Source organism: Lipotes vexillifer, unplaced genomic scaffold, assembly GCF_000442215.2.
Source record: "Lipotes vexillifer unplaced genomic scaffold, Lipotes_vexillifer_v1.1 scaffold911, whole genome shotgun sequence".
NCBI classification, from domain to species: Eukaryota; Metazoa; Chordata; class Mammalia; order Artiodactyla; family Lipotidae; genus Lipotes; species Lipotes vexillifer.
This window is the reverse complement of record NW_006781377.1, coordinates 1,370,609-1,387,585: the sequence shown is the minus strand read 5'-3', so window position 1 is coordinate 1,387,585 and position 16,977 is coordinate 1,370,609. Positions and strand designations below refer to the sequence as shown.

The 16,977-nt window shown below is 39.1% G+C and overlaps 1 protein-coding gene across 2 annotated transcripts in view; it reads left to right on the top strand.

Moving 5' to 3' along the window:
• Positions 1-6,645: 6,645 nt before the first annotated feature.
• The window catches only part of PTPRO (protein tyrosine phosphatase receptor type O), a 240,439-nt gene continuing 230,107 nt past the window's right edge, over positions 6,646-16,977 (top strand). For both annotated transcript variants that reach the window (XM_007454619.1, XM_007454618.1), the window contains exon 1: positions 6,646-7,129. In XM_007454619.1, the coding sequence (XP_007454681.1) occupies positions 7,055-7,129 (75 nt within the window). In that variant the 5' untranslated portion in view covers positions 6,646-7,054. The remainder of the gene's footprint in view (positions 7,130-16,977) is intronic.

The window sequence follows — 16,977 nt, the reverse complement described above, 5'->3', positions numbered from 1 at the left end:
TATATATATATCCTTTTTCATATTCTTTTCCATTATGGTTTATTACAGGATATTGAATATAGTTCCCTGTGCTATACAGTAAGACCTTGTTATTTATCTATTTTATATATAGTAGTTTGCATCTGCTAATCCCAAACTCCTAATTTATCCCTCCCCCACCCCCTTTCCCCTTTGGTAACCATAAGTTTGTTTCTATGTCTGTGAGTCTGTTTCTGTTTCATAAATAAGTTTATTTGTGTCATATTTTAGATTCCACATATAAGTGATATCATATGGTATTTATCTCTCTCTTTCTGACTTACTTCCCTTAGTATGATAATCTCTGGGTCCATCCATGTTGCTGCAAATGGCATTCTTTCTTTCTTTTTTGTGGCCAAGTAGTATTCCATTGTATATATACATCTCATCTTTATCTATTCATCTGTCTATAGACATTTAAGTTGCTTCCATGTCTTAGCTATTGTAAACAGTGTTGCTATGAACATTAGGGTGCATGTATCTTTTTGAATTAGAGTTTTCATCTCTTCTGGATATATGCCCAGGAGTGGGATTGCTGGATCATATGGCAACTCTTTTCCTAGTTTTTTTAAGGAAAAGGAACCTCTATACTGTTTTCCATAGTGGCTGCAGAATTTACATTCCCACCAGCAGTGTAGAAGGGTTCCCTTTTCTCCACACCCTCTCCAGCATTTGTTACTTGTAGAGTTTTTAATGCTTAAGGTGTTTTAAAAATTCCAAAGAACTTCTGAGCATGCAGTAAGGAATACGGGTCTGCATGGGTCAAAAGAGTGTTGTATGAAGACTGCGGATATAACTCTTTGGATCATCTGCATAGATGGGGATTGAAACATAGTCATACATTAGATTGGCTAGGGCACAGATACAGAGGAAAATAGTAGAGTTTAGGGCTAGGCTTTGAAAATTGCAACATTAAATGGACAGGAAAAGGAGAATGATCCAGCAAGGGAGATTTCAAAAGAACATCCAGAGATATCAAAGAAAAACCATTAATGTGCAGGGTTATGGAAAGTCAGAGATGAGAGTGTTTCAGAAAGGAGGGAGAAGCCAACATAGCACATACTGCAAAGTGATTCTTAGTGAGAGCAGTGCTGGTGAGATGACAGGAGTAGAAGCCACACCAGAGTGGTCTGAAGAGTCAGCAGATGGTAAAAACAGAATGGAGACAGAGTCTATGCAACCCTTTGGAAAATATTGCCATGAAGGGGCAGTGGTGAAACATCAAGAGAAAGAAAGGATAGCAGCTGAGAGCATGAATGATTCAGTGAAGGTTTTCTTTCCTTCAATTTTAAAGATATGAATGTGGTTAAAATGCCAAGGGATGGAATACATGAAAAGGAGGAGGTTTAAAATAAGAAGGCGGGGAAGGCTGGAAAGAATGGGTTCTAGACAATCGGTGGTAGAATTAAGCCTTAGGTGGTTATTGAGAGAGAGCTGCTTTTTTTTTTTAACAAGAGATATAGGAACAGATATGGGTGGGATTATGTTTACTGTCAGGGAAGACAAAAAATGTTGTCATTTTATGGCCTCTATTTTCTCTGTAAGGTAGAAGGTGAAATCAAAGCATTGAAAAGGTCTGCAGGGCAGAGAGCTGCAGGACTGAAGTGAGTAGCAATGGTTGGAAATGACCCTTGTAGTGTATGACAGTGAGTTAACAGAGACTGACCATAGGCTTGACATACATTGATCCCTGACTGGATTTCATTCAAATCGTCCTCTACCCGTATGTTAAATGCTTACCCTTGTAACTTTCTCCGCAGTATCCAGTTACCAAACAAAATGATGAAATCTCTACATTCAACTCCCTCTCCCAAACTGTTCCTTTTACAGATAGTCACACTACATAAACATATCTAGAAATGTACAGCTTCAAAATTATGCTTTTTCTTTATGTCCCTTTATGAGGAAAATATTCTTCCCTCAGGCACTGGAATTTCCCCCAGAACATTTGTGCCTTCCCCCCAATTTTTCTTCTAGATCCTTCTGCTAAGACACATAATGACACCAATCTATCAGTGGTATCCCCTACTCCTCTTTAGACTACAGTCATCTTCACCCTATCTCTCACAGATTTGAGAATATTATTAACTGTAATTTTTATCATGAAAAATTGATTTGGTGTAATTGACCTGGAGTAAGATTGTCAATATGCAGTATTATTGTGCCTCTTGGTAAAATCCTTAGCAGTTAAGGCAGTGCATTTTCAAAGTATGTGATTAATATTTTCATAGATTCTATGAAATCACTATGACCAAATTTTCCATAATTATATATTGGCAACCACTTTTTAATAACACAAATATAGACACTATGTGTGTCACCTAGTAGACAGTAAATGCTGCATTCCATTTTTAATTTGAACTAAAGGAAGAAGAGAAGGAAGGATCTGCAGACACTATTTCCACTTAGCAAACAGTATGTCTTGCTTTATTTATAAATTATATTCAAGTTTTAGTCATGCCTTTTGGCCAAGCTAAAGTGAATCCTCCCATGCAAGATGTTAATGCTTTACATTATAATTAGTCAAGAAGGCTAGTTATTACCAAACGTAAAATAGATAGCTAGTGGGAAGCAGCCGCATAGCACAGGGAGATCAGCTCGGTGCTTTGTGACCACCTAGAGGGGTGGGATAGGGAGGGTGGGAGGGAGGGAGACGCAAGAGGGAAGAGATATGGGAACATATGTATATGTATAACTGATTCACTTTGTTATGAAGCAGAAACTAACACACCATTGTAAAGCAATTATACTCCAATAAAGATGTAAAAAAAAAAAAAAAAGAAAAGTTAGATGGCTATATGATAACAACGTCTGGGTGCTCAGAAAAAACTTATTATAAAAGTTCATTAGCCAATGCATATAAACAAAATATAAAATAAAACTGCATAACTTAAGGCTGTTTAATGTATTTTATTTTTTTAATTTTAGGGCTAGTAAAGAAAATGTTAACAGCATAGAATATAATTGAAAGAATAGTATCTAAAAATGACCATCTGCCTTCTTAATTTAGGATCACTTATCTATAGCCTTCAGTTTGTGTCCTATGTTAAATATCTGCTCATGTTTTCAATCTATGTTTTCTTATTCCTTTGAGTGGATGATTTTGTATCATGAAACCTATACCTTGTAATAAAATACTCTTATTTAATTTTTCTTAAAACCATGTAAGGGTCAAGTAAAAAAAAAAGATAGGTCCGTTAATAGAAATTATTTAGGAAGGAAAAAGAGGCAATGGGAAAACAGCTTCCATGTAAAAGCGAAAATGTCTTTCTGTAGTGAATTTCACTGTTTTTCAAGTGTGGCAAGAATAATAAGTCTTGGCAGTTGGAACATGCTATTCACCTGAGGGCTGCCAATCATTCTCATTTTGAAAGACAGAATTTGTGAATTGTCAACACCTCTTTTAGGCGAGAAACCAGTGTTCATCAAGAGAAAAATGAAAACAAATGCTCAGATGAATTGAAAATCAAAATGCTGCCTGGTGATTACATATAATCTACACTTCCTATGTTTTTTTGTTTTTGTTTTTTTTTTTTGCGGTACGCGGGCCTCTCACTGCTGTGGCCTTTCCCGTTGCGGAGCACAGGCTCTGGACGCGCAGGCTCAGCGGCCATGACTCACGGACCCAGCCGCTCCACGGCATGTGGGATCTTCCCGGACTGGGGCACGAACCCGTGTCCCCCTGCATCGACAGGCGGACTCTCAACCCACTGCACCACCAGGGAAGCCCCAGTTCCTACGTTTTAACAATTGTAATATGTGAGATATGGATGATAAAATGCATGGCTGTTACTGTGCTTTTTAAATGGATTATATTCCAGAGATCAATGGCTTGAGTTTTTTCTTCATTCTATAAAAAGTAAACTATTTCCCATTGAGCAACTCCCGTAAATATGCATCTGAAACACCGAAACTGCTGACAGCCTGGTAGGCGATTTCAGTAGTGGAAGCCAGGACTAAACACACTGAACTACATTAGAGTTGGTCCCTGGCGGACAGAATTGAACTTCCTTGGCAAGGGCACGGTAAGAGTTCCATTTGACTCATTAAACCTCTCATAGGGATTACGGCTCCTTCTCTGTGGCTGCTATTGCTTCTCTTTGTATAGAAGACATAGATGTGAACACATAGTACTGGGTACTTTTTTACTTATTTAGGAAATGTAAAACAAAGCCTCCTACAGATTAAAAAAAGAAAGGTCTTCCAGTTTCTTGCTCATTAACCACCTTATTATTATTTCCTAAGGAAGTAGAAAGCTTTATTTCATTTTGTGAGAATTCATTTTTACATGCCTGTCTTAAGGCATGCAAGATATTCTTTTTTATCCTCATTTATTATTTCTCCTGGAAATGCAGCATTACAGGGGAAACAGTTGGTGATAATGATCTCAGCCTTCTTTACCAAGCAGTGTTGTTGTGATAATGAAATCAGAACAAACATTTTGAAGCATACATTCCTATATGCACTTTGTGTTGACCATGGACGTTCTCGCTGATTTGGAATCTTGAAAACAGCAAAATAAGATTCACCATCCTTTGGAAGTATTACACTGGGAAACCAACCCAGTAGTTCAAAGAAAAACACAGCAGGCTCTATGAATTGAAAACCCCACACAGCTGATGATACAGCATTCACATTCTTCTTGGGTGTCTCTCCTGGAAAGATTCACAAGCCTGTTATTGTTTTAAGTACAAAAAAAAAAAAAAAAGAATGAAACTATTTTATCCAGCAATGGCTAAGTAAAATACTTTTCTCTGGAGAGAACATTTTCTGTGATTACGAAATAATACCTTCAGTCTTCAGGGCACCTAATCACAGTGTGATTGAATACAGTGTAATGGAATATTAATAATGTTAATAACTAATACTTTACTGGGGAATGCTTTACTGCTTATTGTTTATTGCTTTATTTGTTCCCCCAAAGTGGCCCATGTGTACATATTTATGAGGGCATAAAGAGCTAAGCAAATTGTGATATAAGTGATAAGGAAAAAAATAGACAACATAGCAAAATATGATTATTACAAAAACGTGCATCACTATGAAAGTTCTTTCTGCATTTACAAGATGAATGTATGATTAGTAGGCTATATTTCTAATATCCTACACACATCAGTTAAGCCTATATCCATGTATCTACACACACATGCATATATATACACACACACATGTATATCTTCATATATATCCATAATCCACAACATGGACACACACATACCCTTTAAAATCAAACTCTATTCAAAAGAAGAATTGTTGGCAGATTATGAGTGTGATTTAGTCCCTGGCCAAAACATCTTTTTTGTTCTAGACATAAGATAATTTTAGTGCCACTTTTGGGTGTGGGTGGGAATAAAATGCTGCCTTCTGGTGCTTCAAAATAAAAGGAAAACATACCAAACCAAAGCCCTACAAGTGTAGTCCCAAGAATAAAATCTTCAGATAGCCCATGAGTCTGACCTCGAGGGATGGAGAAGCAACTAATATTTTCTCAAGAGAAAGAGAAGAATGGACATAAGGGCACTAAAGTGAGCATATGAAGAGGGAAGTGACAACAAAAGAAGTTTCTAAAGGAAGGTATCAGAGACAATATTCTCACATAAATTCAGACCATTATTCTAGATTTATGCATATAAGAATTTAGCACACATTTGTATACACACTTGTATAACTATATTCAGTCTAAACCTTTCTCAGATACACATATACATACCAGCCATCTGTACATAAAAACATGGAATCATTATGTTGTACATCTGAAACTAATGTAATGTCATATGTCAATTATAGCTCAATAAGAAAAAATGTACAGAATGGTCCCATGTATCTTTCCCCAGTTTCTTCCAGAGGTGACATCTTACATAAGTACAGTAGGTATTAAAACCAGGAAACTGACCTTGGAACTGTTCACAGACCTTATTCAGATTTCACCAGTTTTACATGCACTCGTGTGTGTGTGTGTATGTTTCTGTGCAATTTTAACATCTGGGTAGATTTGTGTAACCACCAGCACATTCAAAATACAGAACTGTTTCATCACCACAGAGATCTCTAACATTACCACTTTTAAATTACACACCCCCTCTTTCCCCTCCCCCTACTCACACATCGCCGGTGGGAATGTAAAATGGCATAACCACTCTGGGAAAGTTTGACAGTTTCTTTAATAATTAAACATTTTTAAAAGTATATAAATGTTTATGTGTTTATAAATGTGTGTAATATAATGTGAACCAACTTCCTTCTATATTCCACTCAGGTGTCAAAGGACAGCCCTTAAAATTTACAAAACTTCTGACCTCAAACAGAAAAAATATATACTTGTGCTATTTCCTCCTGGATGACTGTGGGACAGAGAGAATGAGAGTGTTTAAATGGGATGAAGAGAGTGGAAATGGGAGGGAGTATCCTCCCCATCACACACACACACACACACACACACACACACACACACACACACTGAACTCCATCACTACAATCACAACCACCACTTCCCTCCAAGTGTTACTTTCACTGAGAGCAGATGTAGGAAGATTGGGAAGCGACAGGGGTGTTTGGTTCCTGAGTTGCTGAAAAGGAGTCAGGGAAGCCCCACAGAACTCTGCGTCCCAGGGACTGTGGAAGAGGTTGGGGCGGAGCCTGGAGTGGGGCTTGGGAAGCTGCTGTCACTTTTATGAGTCCGCAGCCCACAGTGAGAGTATCTGCTGCCAGACGACCGCGGAGGGCTGGGCGCAGGGCCCCCGCCTCTCGCTCACCGCGCGGCAGCCGCGGCGGCGGCAGCCGGAGCCTCGCCCACTCCAATCCGCACCCTCTCCATCCTTAGCTGTTAAAGAACAGCAGCACCTGGCACGTTCCTAGAGGACCCAGGGAGCAGAAAGCGAAAGGGAGCTGACGCGGGGGGACTGCACAGGCAGCATGCGCCCGCCGGGAGCAGCCTCGGCGCCCAAGGTCTGAGGCTGCAGCCCCCGTTCGCCATTGTGAGCCGCCGGGGGAGCCAGCCGGCGCCACCGTCCCCCCCCGGGTCCCCGTCCACGCCGCGATGGGGCACCTGCCCGCGAGGACGCGCGGCGGCCGCCGCCTCCTGCCTCTGCTCTGGCTCTTTGTGCTGCTTAAGGTAGGGGACCCCCTCCCCCAGCCGCCGCGGTCCTGCCTGCGCCCGCGCTCCGGCGCCCTCGCTCTGCAGCGGCGGAGCGGCGCGCCCCGGGTCGCGATGGCCTGGCTGCTGGCAGCAACCCCGGTGCACGCTTTGTTGTCCTTGCGTTTACGTGTTCTCCGCGGGCTTCAGGCATGGGGTGGAAGGAGAGGGAAGTTTGCTGCCTCCGGCTTTCCCCCTTTGTGCTCTTGTACCGCCGCCGGCATGCGCATCAAAGGTGGGCTTGTCGGATGGTGCTTCCTCACACAAAATGAGATCACTTTCCCTTCTGGGCGCTACTGCACCCCGGTGCTGCTTAACCTTTTCTCCCTCCCCCAACAGAGTGAGCGGAGGCTTTGCCTTAATTTATCTTCTACTGGGATTATACACCGGGGGCCGAGCTCCCCGGCCTCAAATGGACTGCCGGGGCTGGGTCGTGAGCATGGTTTTCTTTGACTAAGGAATGTCAGCTTGAGCCGGAGAGGACTCCCCTTCCCAAGTCCTCATCTCCAACCTGAGAATACCCTTTACAAAGTCTAGACTTTCCCCCGCTATATTTACAGAGGATGCTACCTCTAAATTTCAATGGAAGACATAATTAACTTTTTCGTGTCTTCTTTGGAATGTCCTGCTTCAGGGTTTTACTCTGAGAAAAATAGACAAGGACTGCTTAAAATCAAAAACAAAAACAAAATACCCCTAGTTTGACAACTATACGGTGCATAATTTTTTTTAAAGAAATTTAAGCTAGATGTCTTTGGAGAAGTGTTATGAAGTAATTGTCTATCACTCGTGTCTTCCGTGTGTCTACTTTAGTTCTGTTATTAGTTCTTCTTCCGGCAAAGCAAACTCAAGTACGTCGACAGGTGACCGGGAGCTATCCTTTCAGCACCACAGTGATATCTACCTTAGAAATGGACGAAACATTAAAGGATGCAAATGTTTTCTTATCAGTCACTTCTTGCTCATATGCACCCTTAATCGTAAATGTCTGACAAGGAGATAGAGGAACAGAGCCAACGGATTGAGAACAGCACCAGTTTTAAATATTCCATATTTTCGTTATCTTAATGGAAAATAGGAAAAATAGTTTCCGGAAGAACCAGCAGCAGAGTGCCTAAATACGATTCTAAATTGTATTTAATATGTTTTTACGTTTTCTGAAGCTACCAACAATAATATTATTTAAAATTTGATAAATAATAAGCTCGGTCGTATATTTTCACTCTAAGAGGTTGCTCTTTAAGCAGATTTGTACCACAAATGTGTACGTCTTATGAACATACACAAACTATGAAGTTTTCTTTTAATTTTTCTATTTGTCATATTCTGTCATAACTATATGTCTATGCAACACTTTTCATGAATGCAAAGTGAGAAACTGAACAACCACACATTTTACTATGTAACAGCTAGGACTTACACATATGACATCTGATCCAAACCCAACCTTTGGCACTACCTCAGGTTTCTATTTGAAATCTTCATAGTGAGTGAGAATTTCAGAAATGGTCAAATGATGGGTTCTGGAGTATGGGTAGAGTGCCATAAAAAATGAAAACATTTGTAGCAAAAGTTCTAATCAAAACTTGATACCAGACTGAGAAATTGCAGTCAGTAATGGCATAGACTGTAATAGATGTTCACCCTGTTCTACATAATAGGTGTTTTCCTGCACATTTGCAGTTTACTGTCAATTATGATAAACTGCATCACACAGTAAATACATTAATAAAGCTTGCCTTTTAGTAAATATTGTAATGAGACAAGTAATTTTGTAAAGCAAGTCTTTACTCTTTATTTTATGTAAATGCAACATTTTATGTCAAATGGATATAAAGTATACCAAAAGAAATATATATATATATATATATATATATATATATAAATAGATATAAAGTATAACAAAAGATATATATATATATATATATATATATATATATATATATATATATAGTCTTCATATATGTACACTGAATACCCACCATGTGCCAGTCAGTCTTCCAGGTATTTCACACATGCTATTTCATTCACTTATGTTGTTACAGTTGACAAGAGATGTTCAAAGTGGTAAACTGGGCACATAGAGTAATGCATTTACATTTTGGAAATAGTATATTACATGGTAAATTGGGTTCATAGTATAATCTTTCCATAATTTGGAGATGCTTTTGCATTCAAGGTCCTGAATAAGTGTCAGTAAAACAGACTTAACATGCAGGTGGTGATAGAAACATAACATTCCATTATTAAATACCAAGTTGTCGATTGAATATCAGTGATAAAATCTAAAAAGGTCTATCTGTGCTAAGTCAGAAAGAAACCATTTCTGCAGCCCTCCCCCCAAATCTCGGTAGTTCTCATTATGTCAGACAATCTTTCACTACTCTGTATGAAGTATCCTCCACATGAGAGTGAAAATCCCTTAAAGCCATAAAGTTAGAGAGACTCAAATACGAGGCTTGATTTGTAGTTTTATCTTTTCCACAAATCAGAAACAAGCAGCTGGACATAAGTGGTGGGAAAGTCTGAAATTTTGAATCTGTAAGATTGGCTATAACCAGTTTCACTGAGGTAAGCTCAAGGTTCCTGGCTAAGGAAGCCTTAGTGCATTGTTCCCTATCCATGGCTTAATGATGGTCACATTTAATCAGTCACCGCCAATTGTTTAAATCATCCACTTTATGTTATGAAGCTAATAGCTGCATAATTGATGTTTCATAAGCACAATGTTGGTTATGAAAATTTCTACTTTCATATCAATATTGATGGTATATTTCTATTTCTAAAAACAGGAAACAAAAGAACTCTGTTATCAAGTATACTGGGAGCCTACCAATCTCAAAGTCTTCCACCCACATGTGAATGTAAATCGAGTAGTATTTATTGGAGTATTATTTATTTTTTATTTATTTAATCACCAGATAAATACTACTCCATTTAGATTTTCCCTCTCATACATCTTCCCATAATTTTAGTAAAAACAATGTAACTTCTCTCACCTATCCTATCTTTACTACACCTCTCCTTGAAAATTGTTTCCTATATCAGTTCACTCGACATCAGTATTTTGTCAACAAAGAGGCAAGTTGTAGCATATGACATCATAGGAATTTAGATTCTGCCTTCCCTGAAACGGTGCTCATTAGTAGTGAACTGGAAGGTTTCCCTAAACTCACAGGTTTGGCCAGAATCCTTCTTTCTTTCTGAACCTCCTCTTTATATTTCCTTCCATTTCTGCTCTTACGTGATACATAATCAAGGAACATTAAATTGGAAAGGGCCTTGGGTTTCCCTGGTGGCGCAGTGGTTGAGAGTCCGCCTGCCGATGCAGGGGACGTGGGTTCGTGCCCCGGTCCGGGAAGATCCCACATGCCGCGGAGCGGCTGGGCCCGTGAGCCACGGCCGCTGAGCCTGCGCGTCCGGAGCCTGTGCTCCGCAGCGGGAGAGGCCACAGCAGTGAGAGGCCCGCGTTCCACAAAAAAAAAAAAAAAAAAAAAGATACCAAGTGTACTGGTGGTGTCCATTCTCCTCCAGATCAGTCTACCTCCCTTTCCACCCTCAGTGCCAGGGAGCTTCCCTGTGAAGACTGCTTCTTCAGGATCCCTTGCCCTTTGGCCAGCAGCGAGTTTGACTAATAGGAGGCGCTAACAGAAGATTACTGGTAGGAGTCCACGCTGGCTGGACCCTGATAGGCAATGGCTTCATCCCCTCTTTCAATCCTGTAGTCAGCTCCTCTTTCAAGGCCAAGTTCTGGCCAAGTTCCAGAAACAGCTTCCTCCCCTGGTCTCTTTAGGGTAATAGCTTCTCGCTGCTGTTCGTCCCTGGATACTTTATCATCCCTGTTTAGTATCACTACTCCTGCTCTACACCTTAATTAACAGTCTCTTGATTAAACTCCATAGATTTCCCCTGAGTGTCCTGCTGGGACCTCCACTGCTGTAGTACATGATGAGGTTAGTGGAGGATCTTTTGAATTGGAAGTGCCTATAGAAAGCAGGTACTTAGATAAGAGTCGGATGTCTGGGGGGGAGGGCAGACCTGGAGATGTGAATGGGGATGTCCCAGCAGAGGGCAAAGGAGAGAAGAGCAATGGCCCAGGGTGGGGCCTGAGGAGCAGTAACATTTCCTGAGGAGCCTTAGAAGATGAAGAAGGAACAGCCAGAGAGGTATAAGAATCAAGGAAACCCAAGGTCTAGGAAATTTCAGGAAATTTCAGAGAGGGATTGGCAAACTGCGTCAAATGCAATGGAGAGGTACTATAAGCTAAAATCTCGAAAATCTTTGGATTGGGAAATAAGCAGGCTCTTGGTCTCTCAGAGCTTGGGAAGGGTGGTATGCTTCTGGGACTAGAAGAGTTGAGAACTGGCCTTCTGTTAAAAGGATAGGCGTCATTGGGTCAGAGAGACCTGATTTCAATCTCAGCTCTCTGGACTGTGCCTTTTACCAACAGCAGGATATGGGGGAAATTATTTCACCTCTCTGGGGTCCCTATGGTGATTGGCTATGTTTATCTCAGAGGATTATTGTCAGGAATAAGTGAGATAGTGACCATAACATATTTTAAACAGTGCCTAGAGTACAGTAAGCACTCAATAAGTGCTGTGTCCAAAAAGAAAAAGAGAAAGAAAGAAATAGGACAGTAAAAATAGCCCAAAGAAAAAGTCAAAGAAGAACAATTAAAAATGTGTCTAGAGCAGCATCTTCCCAAGTGTACTCCATGGAACATTAGAGACTTAAAATGTTAACAGATATTATTAAAAATAAACACTTCTGTGCTGACATGAATTTGGGAAGTAATCTGTTTAACTTTGTTTAAACTAGTATTAATTCATTTATTATTATTTTTTGTACCAGGATTTCTTAGAACCTTCACTATGTTAATATGCATTGTACTTCCAGTAGGAAGATATAGTGTGTAGCATTTCCCAAGTTTTTTTTTTTTTTTTTTTTTTTTTTTTGCGGTACGCGGGCCTCTCACTGTTGTGGCCTCTCCCGTTGTGGAGCACAGGCTCCGGATGCGCAGGCTCAGCGGCCATGGCTCACGGGCCTAGCCGCTCCGCGGCATGTGGGATCTTCCCGGACCGGGGCACGAACCTGCGTCCCCTGCATCGGCAGGCGGACTCTCAACCAGTGCGCCACCAGGGAAGCCCTTCCCAAGTTTGAGTGCAGAATTTTTTTCTAAAAATGATTCATGGGAATAGTGAATACACCTTAAGAAACAATATCTATATTTGTACACTAGACAATTCTTCTCTTTATCTCTCTCTTTCCTTAATGAGAAAAGTAACTTTAATGATAGGGGAAACATACCAGTAAGATCAATCATAGTCTAAATCTCAGAATCTGAAGAATTTGCATGAAGGAGAATAACTATTCCCAACTGTCTTTTCAAGGACTGATGTTCAACTCTCTTGGAAGAAAAAAAAGTGTATATTTTCCTTATTTTATGGGTTGCGCTAACTCTGGGTTTGGTAACTGTACATACAAAAATGTCTTTGGCTTTTTACTGTTAAAAAGACAGAAAATTAATTTTAACACTATTTTTAAATATGATTGTCTTAATATATGACTTAAGAGAACAACATAATTTGCTCAGTGTGTTTTGTTGAATCATAAAACTATACTTTTCAAAGATCATCTAGTTCAATACTTAAGCTGGTACTTAGATCTTGCCTCTTTTTACTGCCAATTGGTCATAAATGGTGAAATTACTATCAGCTGAGAGGTGGCTGTTCCACTTTTGGACAGTCATTTTGTTGTTTGGTTTGGTTTGCTGTTGAGATGAACTATTTCGGGTTGTATCTTTCACACATTACTTCTATCTCTGTTTCATTTTAGTATGACACTAGGTTGTGACTGCTCCTGCTTTCTTGCATGTTCTGAAGACCTGCTTGCCAACAGACTTGACAGGTTATAAAGATAAAATGTGAGAAGCTTGTCATCTCTCTGTCCTGTCCTCAACCCTCCATCATACTGCTTTAAGCTATTTACACCAGTCCAAGGTTTCTGGCTGCCGTCCTTTCTTCTCTTTCATGGCCACAATAACCAGTTGGGTAGAAGACGATTCTCATTCTTCCCAAAGGTGTTCTGTGATGAACCGTGGTAAGGGGCTGAGAGTGCCAATCTCTGCGCAAAGGGTGGTTCCTTAAAATGTCTTTCCTGGGCTTCCCTGGTGGCGCAGGGCTTGAGAGTCCGCCTGCCGATGCAGGAGACGCGGGTTCGTGCCCCGTTTCGGGAAGATCCCACATGCCGCGGAGCGGCTGGGCCCGTGAGCCATGGCCGCTGAGCCTGCGCGTCCGGAGCCTGTGCTCCGCAAATGGGAGAGGCCACAACAGTGAGAGGCCCGCATAACGCAAGGAAAAAAAAAAAAAAAATGTCTTTCCGGACCAGCCAATCTAAAAATCAACCCATCACTCAAATTTTACCACTTTTACCCAGGCTTATTTTCTTTAGAGAATGTATCACTCACTACATGACATTATATTAGCTCTTTATTATTACTTAACTCCTCTATTGGAACTCCTCTATTGGAATGCTTGTAGGTTCCTGAAAGCAACGTCTTTATCCTTTTTGTTCACTGCTGTATCCCCAGCTGCTGGAAGAGTGCCCTGCCCAGGGTAGATGCTCAGTAAATATTTGTTGAATAAATGGATGAATATTGAATGAATACATAGGGTGAGAAAGGTCAGACAGGAGTTATGGGACAGACTCGAGACAGAGGAAAACCAGGTTGCACGCGTGCAAGTTCAGGGAATGGAGCCAATGCACAGTGAGATGAACTAGGAGAGAGGGTCCATCGGGCAGGCAGTGCTGAGGGAGAGAGTGTAGTCAGAACGGGAAGATAATCTCGAGATGCTGTTCTATTGGTCTTGTGGAGGTAGCAAAGGATTTATTACCACAAGTGAAAATAAAGTCTTTTAGACATCAAGATAAGGTTCCTCACACATTTCTTTTTCTTGCTATTCTATTGCCAGAATCAACCACTGGTAAATGGTGTGTGCTCAAGCAATGAATGGGTTCCCCTGTGTGGCAAATTCTCATCTGTAATGAAGTAAAAACAGCTTTTTTGATCACTTATTCTCTATTTTATTCATTGTGCATAAAGTTTATTTTAACTTGTAAACAAAGTAGTTTTGGGGTTTTTCAAGTCTAAAAATGTGTTCTTTTCTTGGCTCTACAATTTGAGAATATCAAAATTAAAAATAATTTTTTACATAATGTTTTTTCTTTATTTTTCCCTCACAATGTACATTAATATACTCAGATTGGATCTAGACCTCTAAAGGCATTTCCAGAAACTCACATGACTGACTGAAGCTCAGATGATCATTGTTATTTTTCTTCAATCATTAAAACTTATGAGTCCCTTTATTCCTTAAAAAGATATTTTTTCTTTTTTTAAATGCATATTGGTACCTCATAGAAATTTTTTTAATGGATTTCAGACAATGAATGTCCTTTCTTGTTTAAGATCCCAATAGGTAATTTTATACAGAAGCAGATGATAATTTTCATACTCAGTTGAATACTAGATAATAAGTATTTTATTATCCAAACATGGACAGACAGCTAAACATGCTGATTAAATTAGTGTTGTAGTCATTAAAATGTTAGTATATATACACCAAAAACCTGGACTGTCAAGATTTTCAAAGTACTAAAATACAAAAATATATGCATGAAACAAGTACTATTACTTACACTATTTCGCTAGAGAATTGAAAGGTATTACACTGTCTTGTAATATACTAATTTATATCCATAGTCTACTACTGTATTGGTAAAGTGCGGAAGTTTGAGTTAGTTGTAATTTTTTTCTCTATGACTTTAATTTTCTTTTTGTTTGTTGATAAATCAATATCTCCTCTAGAGTCAAAAATACAGGAGAAATTGTGATCAGATTATTTGTACACTCACATAAATGGCTAAAAAGAGGTTTTCCCTTCCCTGATGTATAATAAGGAGAAGTGCTCCTAAAGAGTATAAAAATAATATTAACAATTCTGCAATTAATAAATTATTATTTTTAAGTTTAACGATCTTCTTTTTTTAGTATCAAAACAAAATTTCTGGAAATCTCCAAGAACACATTTATATGAGTCTCTTTCTCTCTCTGTGTGGTGCATCAGAATTAGGCTAATTGTCATACATCATTCTTGGTCTCAGATAAACCAGGAATTTCCTATTTAAGTCAAGTTGGTGGTCCAGAAAATAGATATTCTCGTAATATGGCTTTAGGATATCGATTTATTTTGATGTTGTGCTGAAAACTAAAGTGTAATCCTAAATATGAGAGTGTTCTTGACAAATTCCACAAAGTATAACCATCATTTTTACAATAAAGGCCAACAGCATTACCACAAGAAGTACCTTATTACTTGGATGTATTTAAAATTCCTAGATGTTATCTAGGAAGAAAAATTGACTTCTAAAGTTTCTGAATGTTAAGTTGATTAATAAGGTGAATAATAAAAAGCCAAGGGAATTGTATAATGTCTGTAATGTATTATTAAACAGTGAGTCATTTGGTCCTCCCTTAAAGGATTTTAGAAAAAGCTAGGTTATTATAGTGTGATTTACATATAAAGATAGTGATGGGATGTGGCCAAGTTTATTTTGCATCATTATGGGGACTTTCTTCTACAGTTACCCCTAACTAAATTATACTTTTTAATTAGTCTTGCAGAAATAACTATGGGCCTCATTCAAAATGGATAGGTACTTGGGATTTTTAATATGAAGATTCTGGTATTATCAAAACTGTGCTAAAATGATTGCAACAACTTAGAATTAAGCACTATGGACTTAATCTTGAAAACTTAGCTTATATGCTTCTTTTTAATTAGGTAAAACTGTTAAATCTGCTGAAAGTCAGCCCCCCTTTAGAGGTGCTCCAGGTTCTTTCCTGTTGCCACATCTTTTTACTTATTTTTTGAAGGCTAATTGGAAACCTAATGAGACTCTTTCTACTAAAATTCTTGTTGCTATGCTGAGGCCTCCAATTAGCCTTTTCACCATGTGGTTTCTTGTGGTTCTGAAGTAGGGATTTCTTCATTTGAAATCTCAAAGTAAGTCTGAATCAGGCGTGCATCACCAATCATAAGAATTTTATAATGAATTAAAAATTTGAAAACTAATACATGTTCACTGTGGAAAATATATAAAATACAACAGGCAGAAAAGGAAGAAAGTAGCCATTCCTACATATTCAGTTCTAAAATAACTACCATCTGGGGGACATATCATTCCAAATTTTTTTCCTATGTCTGTGTACTGGAGTGGGTATGTAAAAAAAAAAAAAAAGTATCAAATTGTCCCACTATTTTAGCATGCTCTTTTCACTTAAATGTGCTATGATAATTTTTTCAGAACCTGAGCATTTTCAGTCCTCTTCAATTTAGGAATTAAGCCAGGGGTCTGAGGTTCAATTATATTCAATTCCCAATTGTACTTTCACCAGTGAAGGACATACGGATGACCATAGGCATTGATTATGACCATGAAATGTTGGGGATCATCACCTATATGTGTGCTTCCCATTAGTGTGATTACTTCAGAATTAGTCACATAGAAAAACTTCAGAGTCTATATTGACAGGCATTTATTTTCCATTTCTCCACAGCTAAATATAATGCATAATAAAACTTAAGACTATAGGCTCTGTAGTCAAAAAGGTACAGGATTGAATTTTGGCTGTGCTCTTCCAGCTGTGTGTCATTTGCTAGTGTGCTGGCCTCTTCACTGAAGACAGAAATTAGAGTGACTGCCCAGATCACCTTTCCTCCAATGGCCAAATCTGCCGTCTTCTCCAACACCTGCCATCCTTT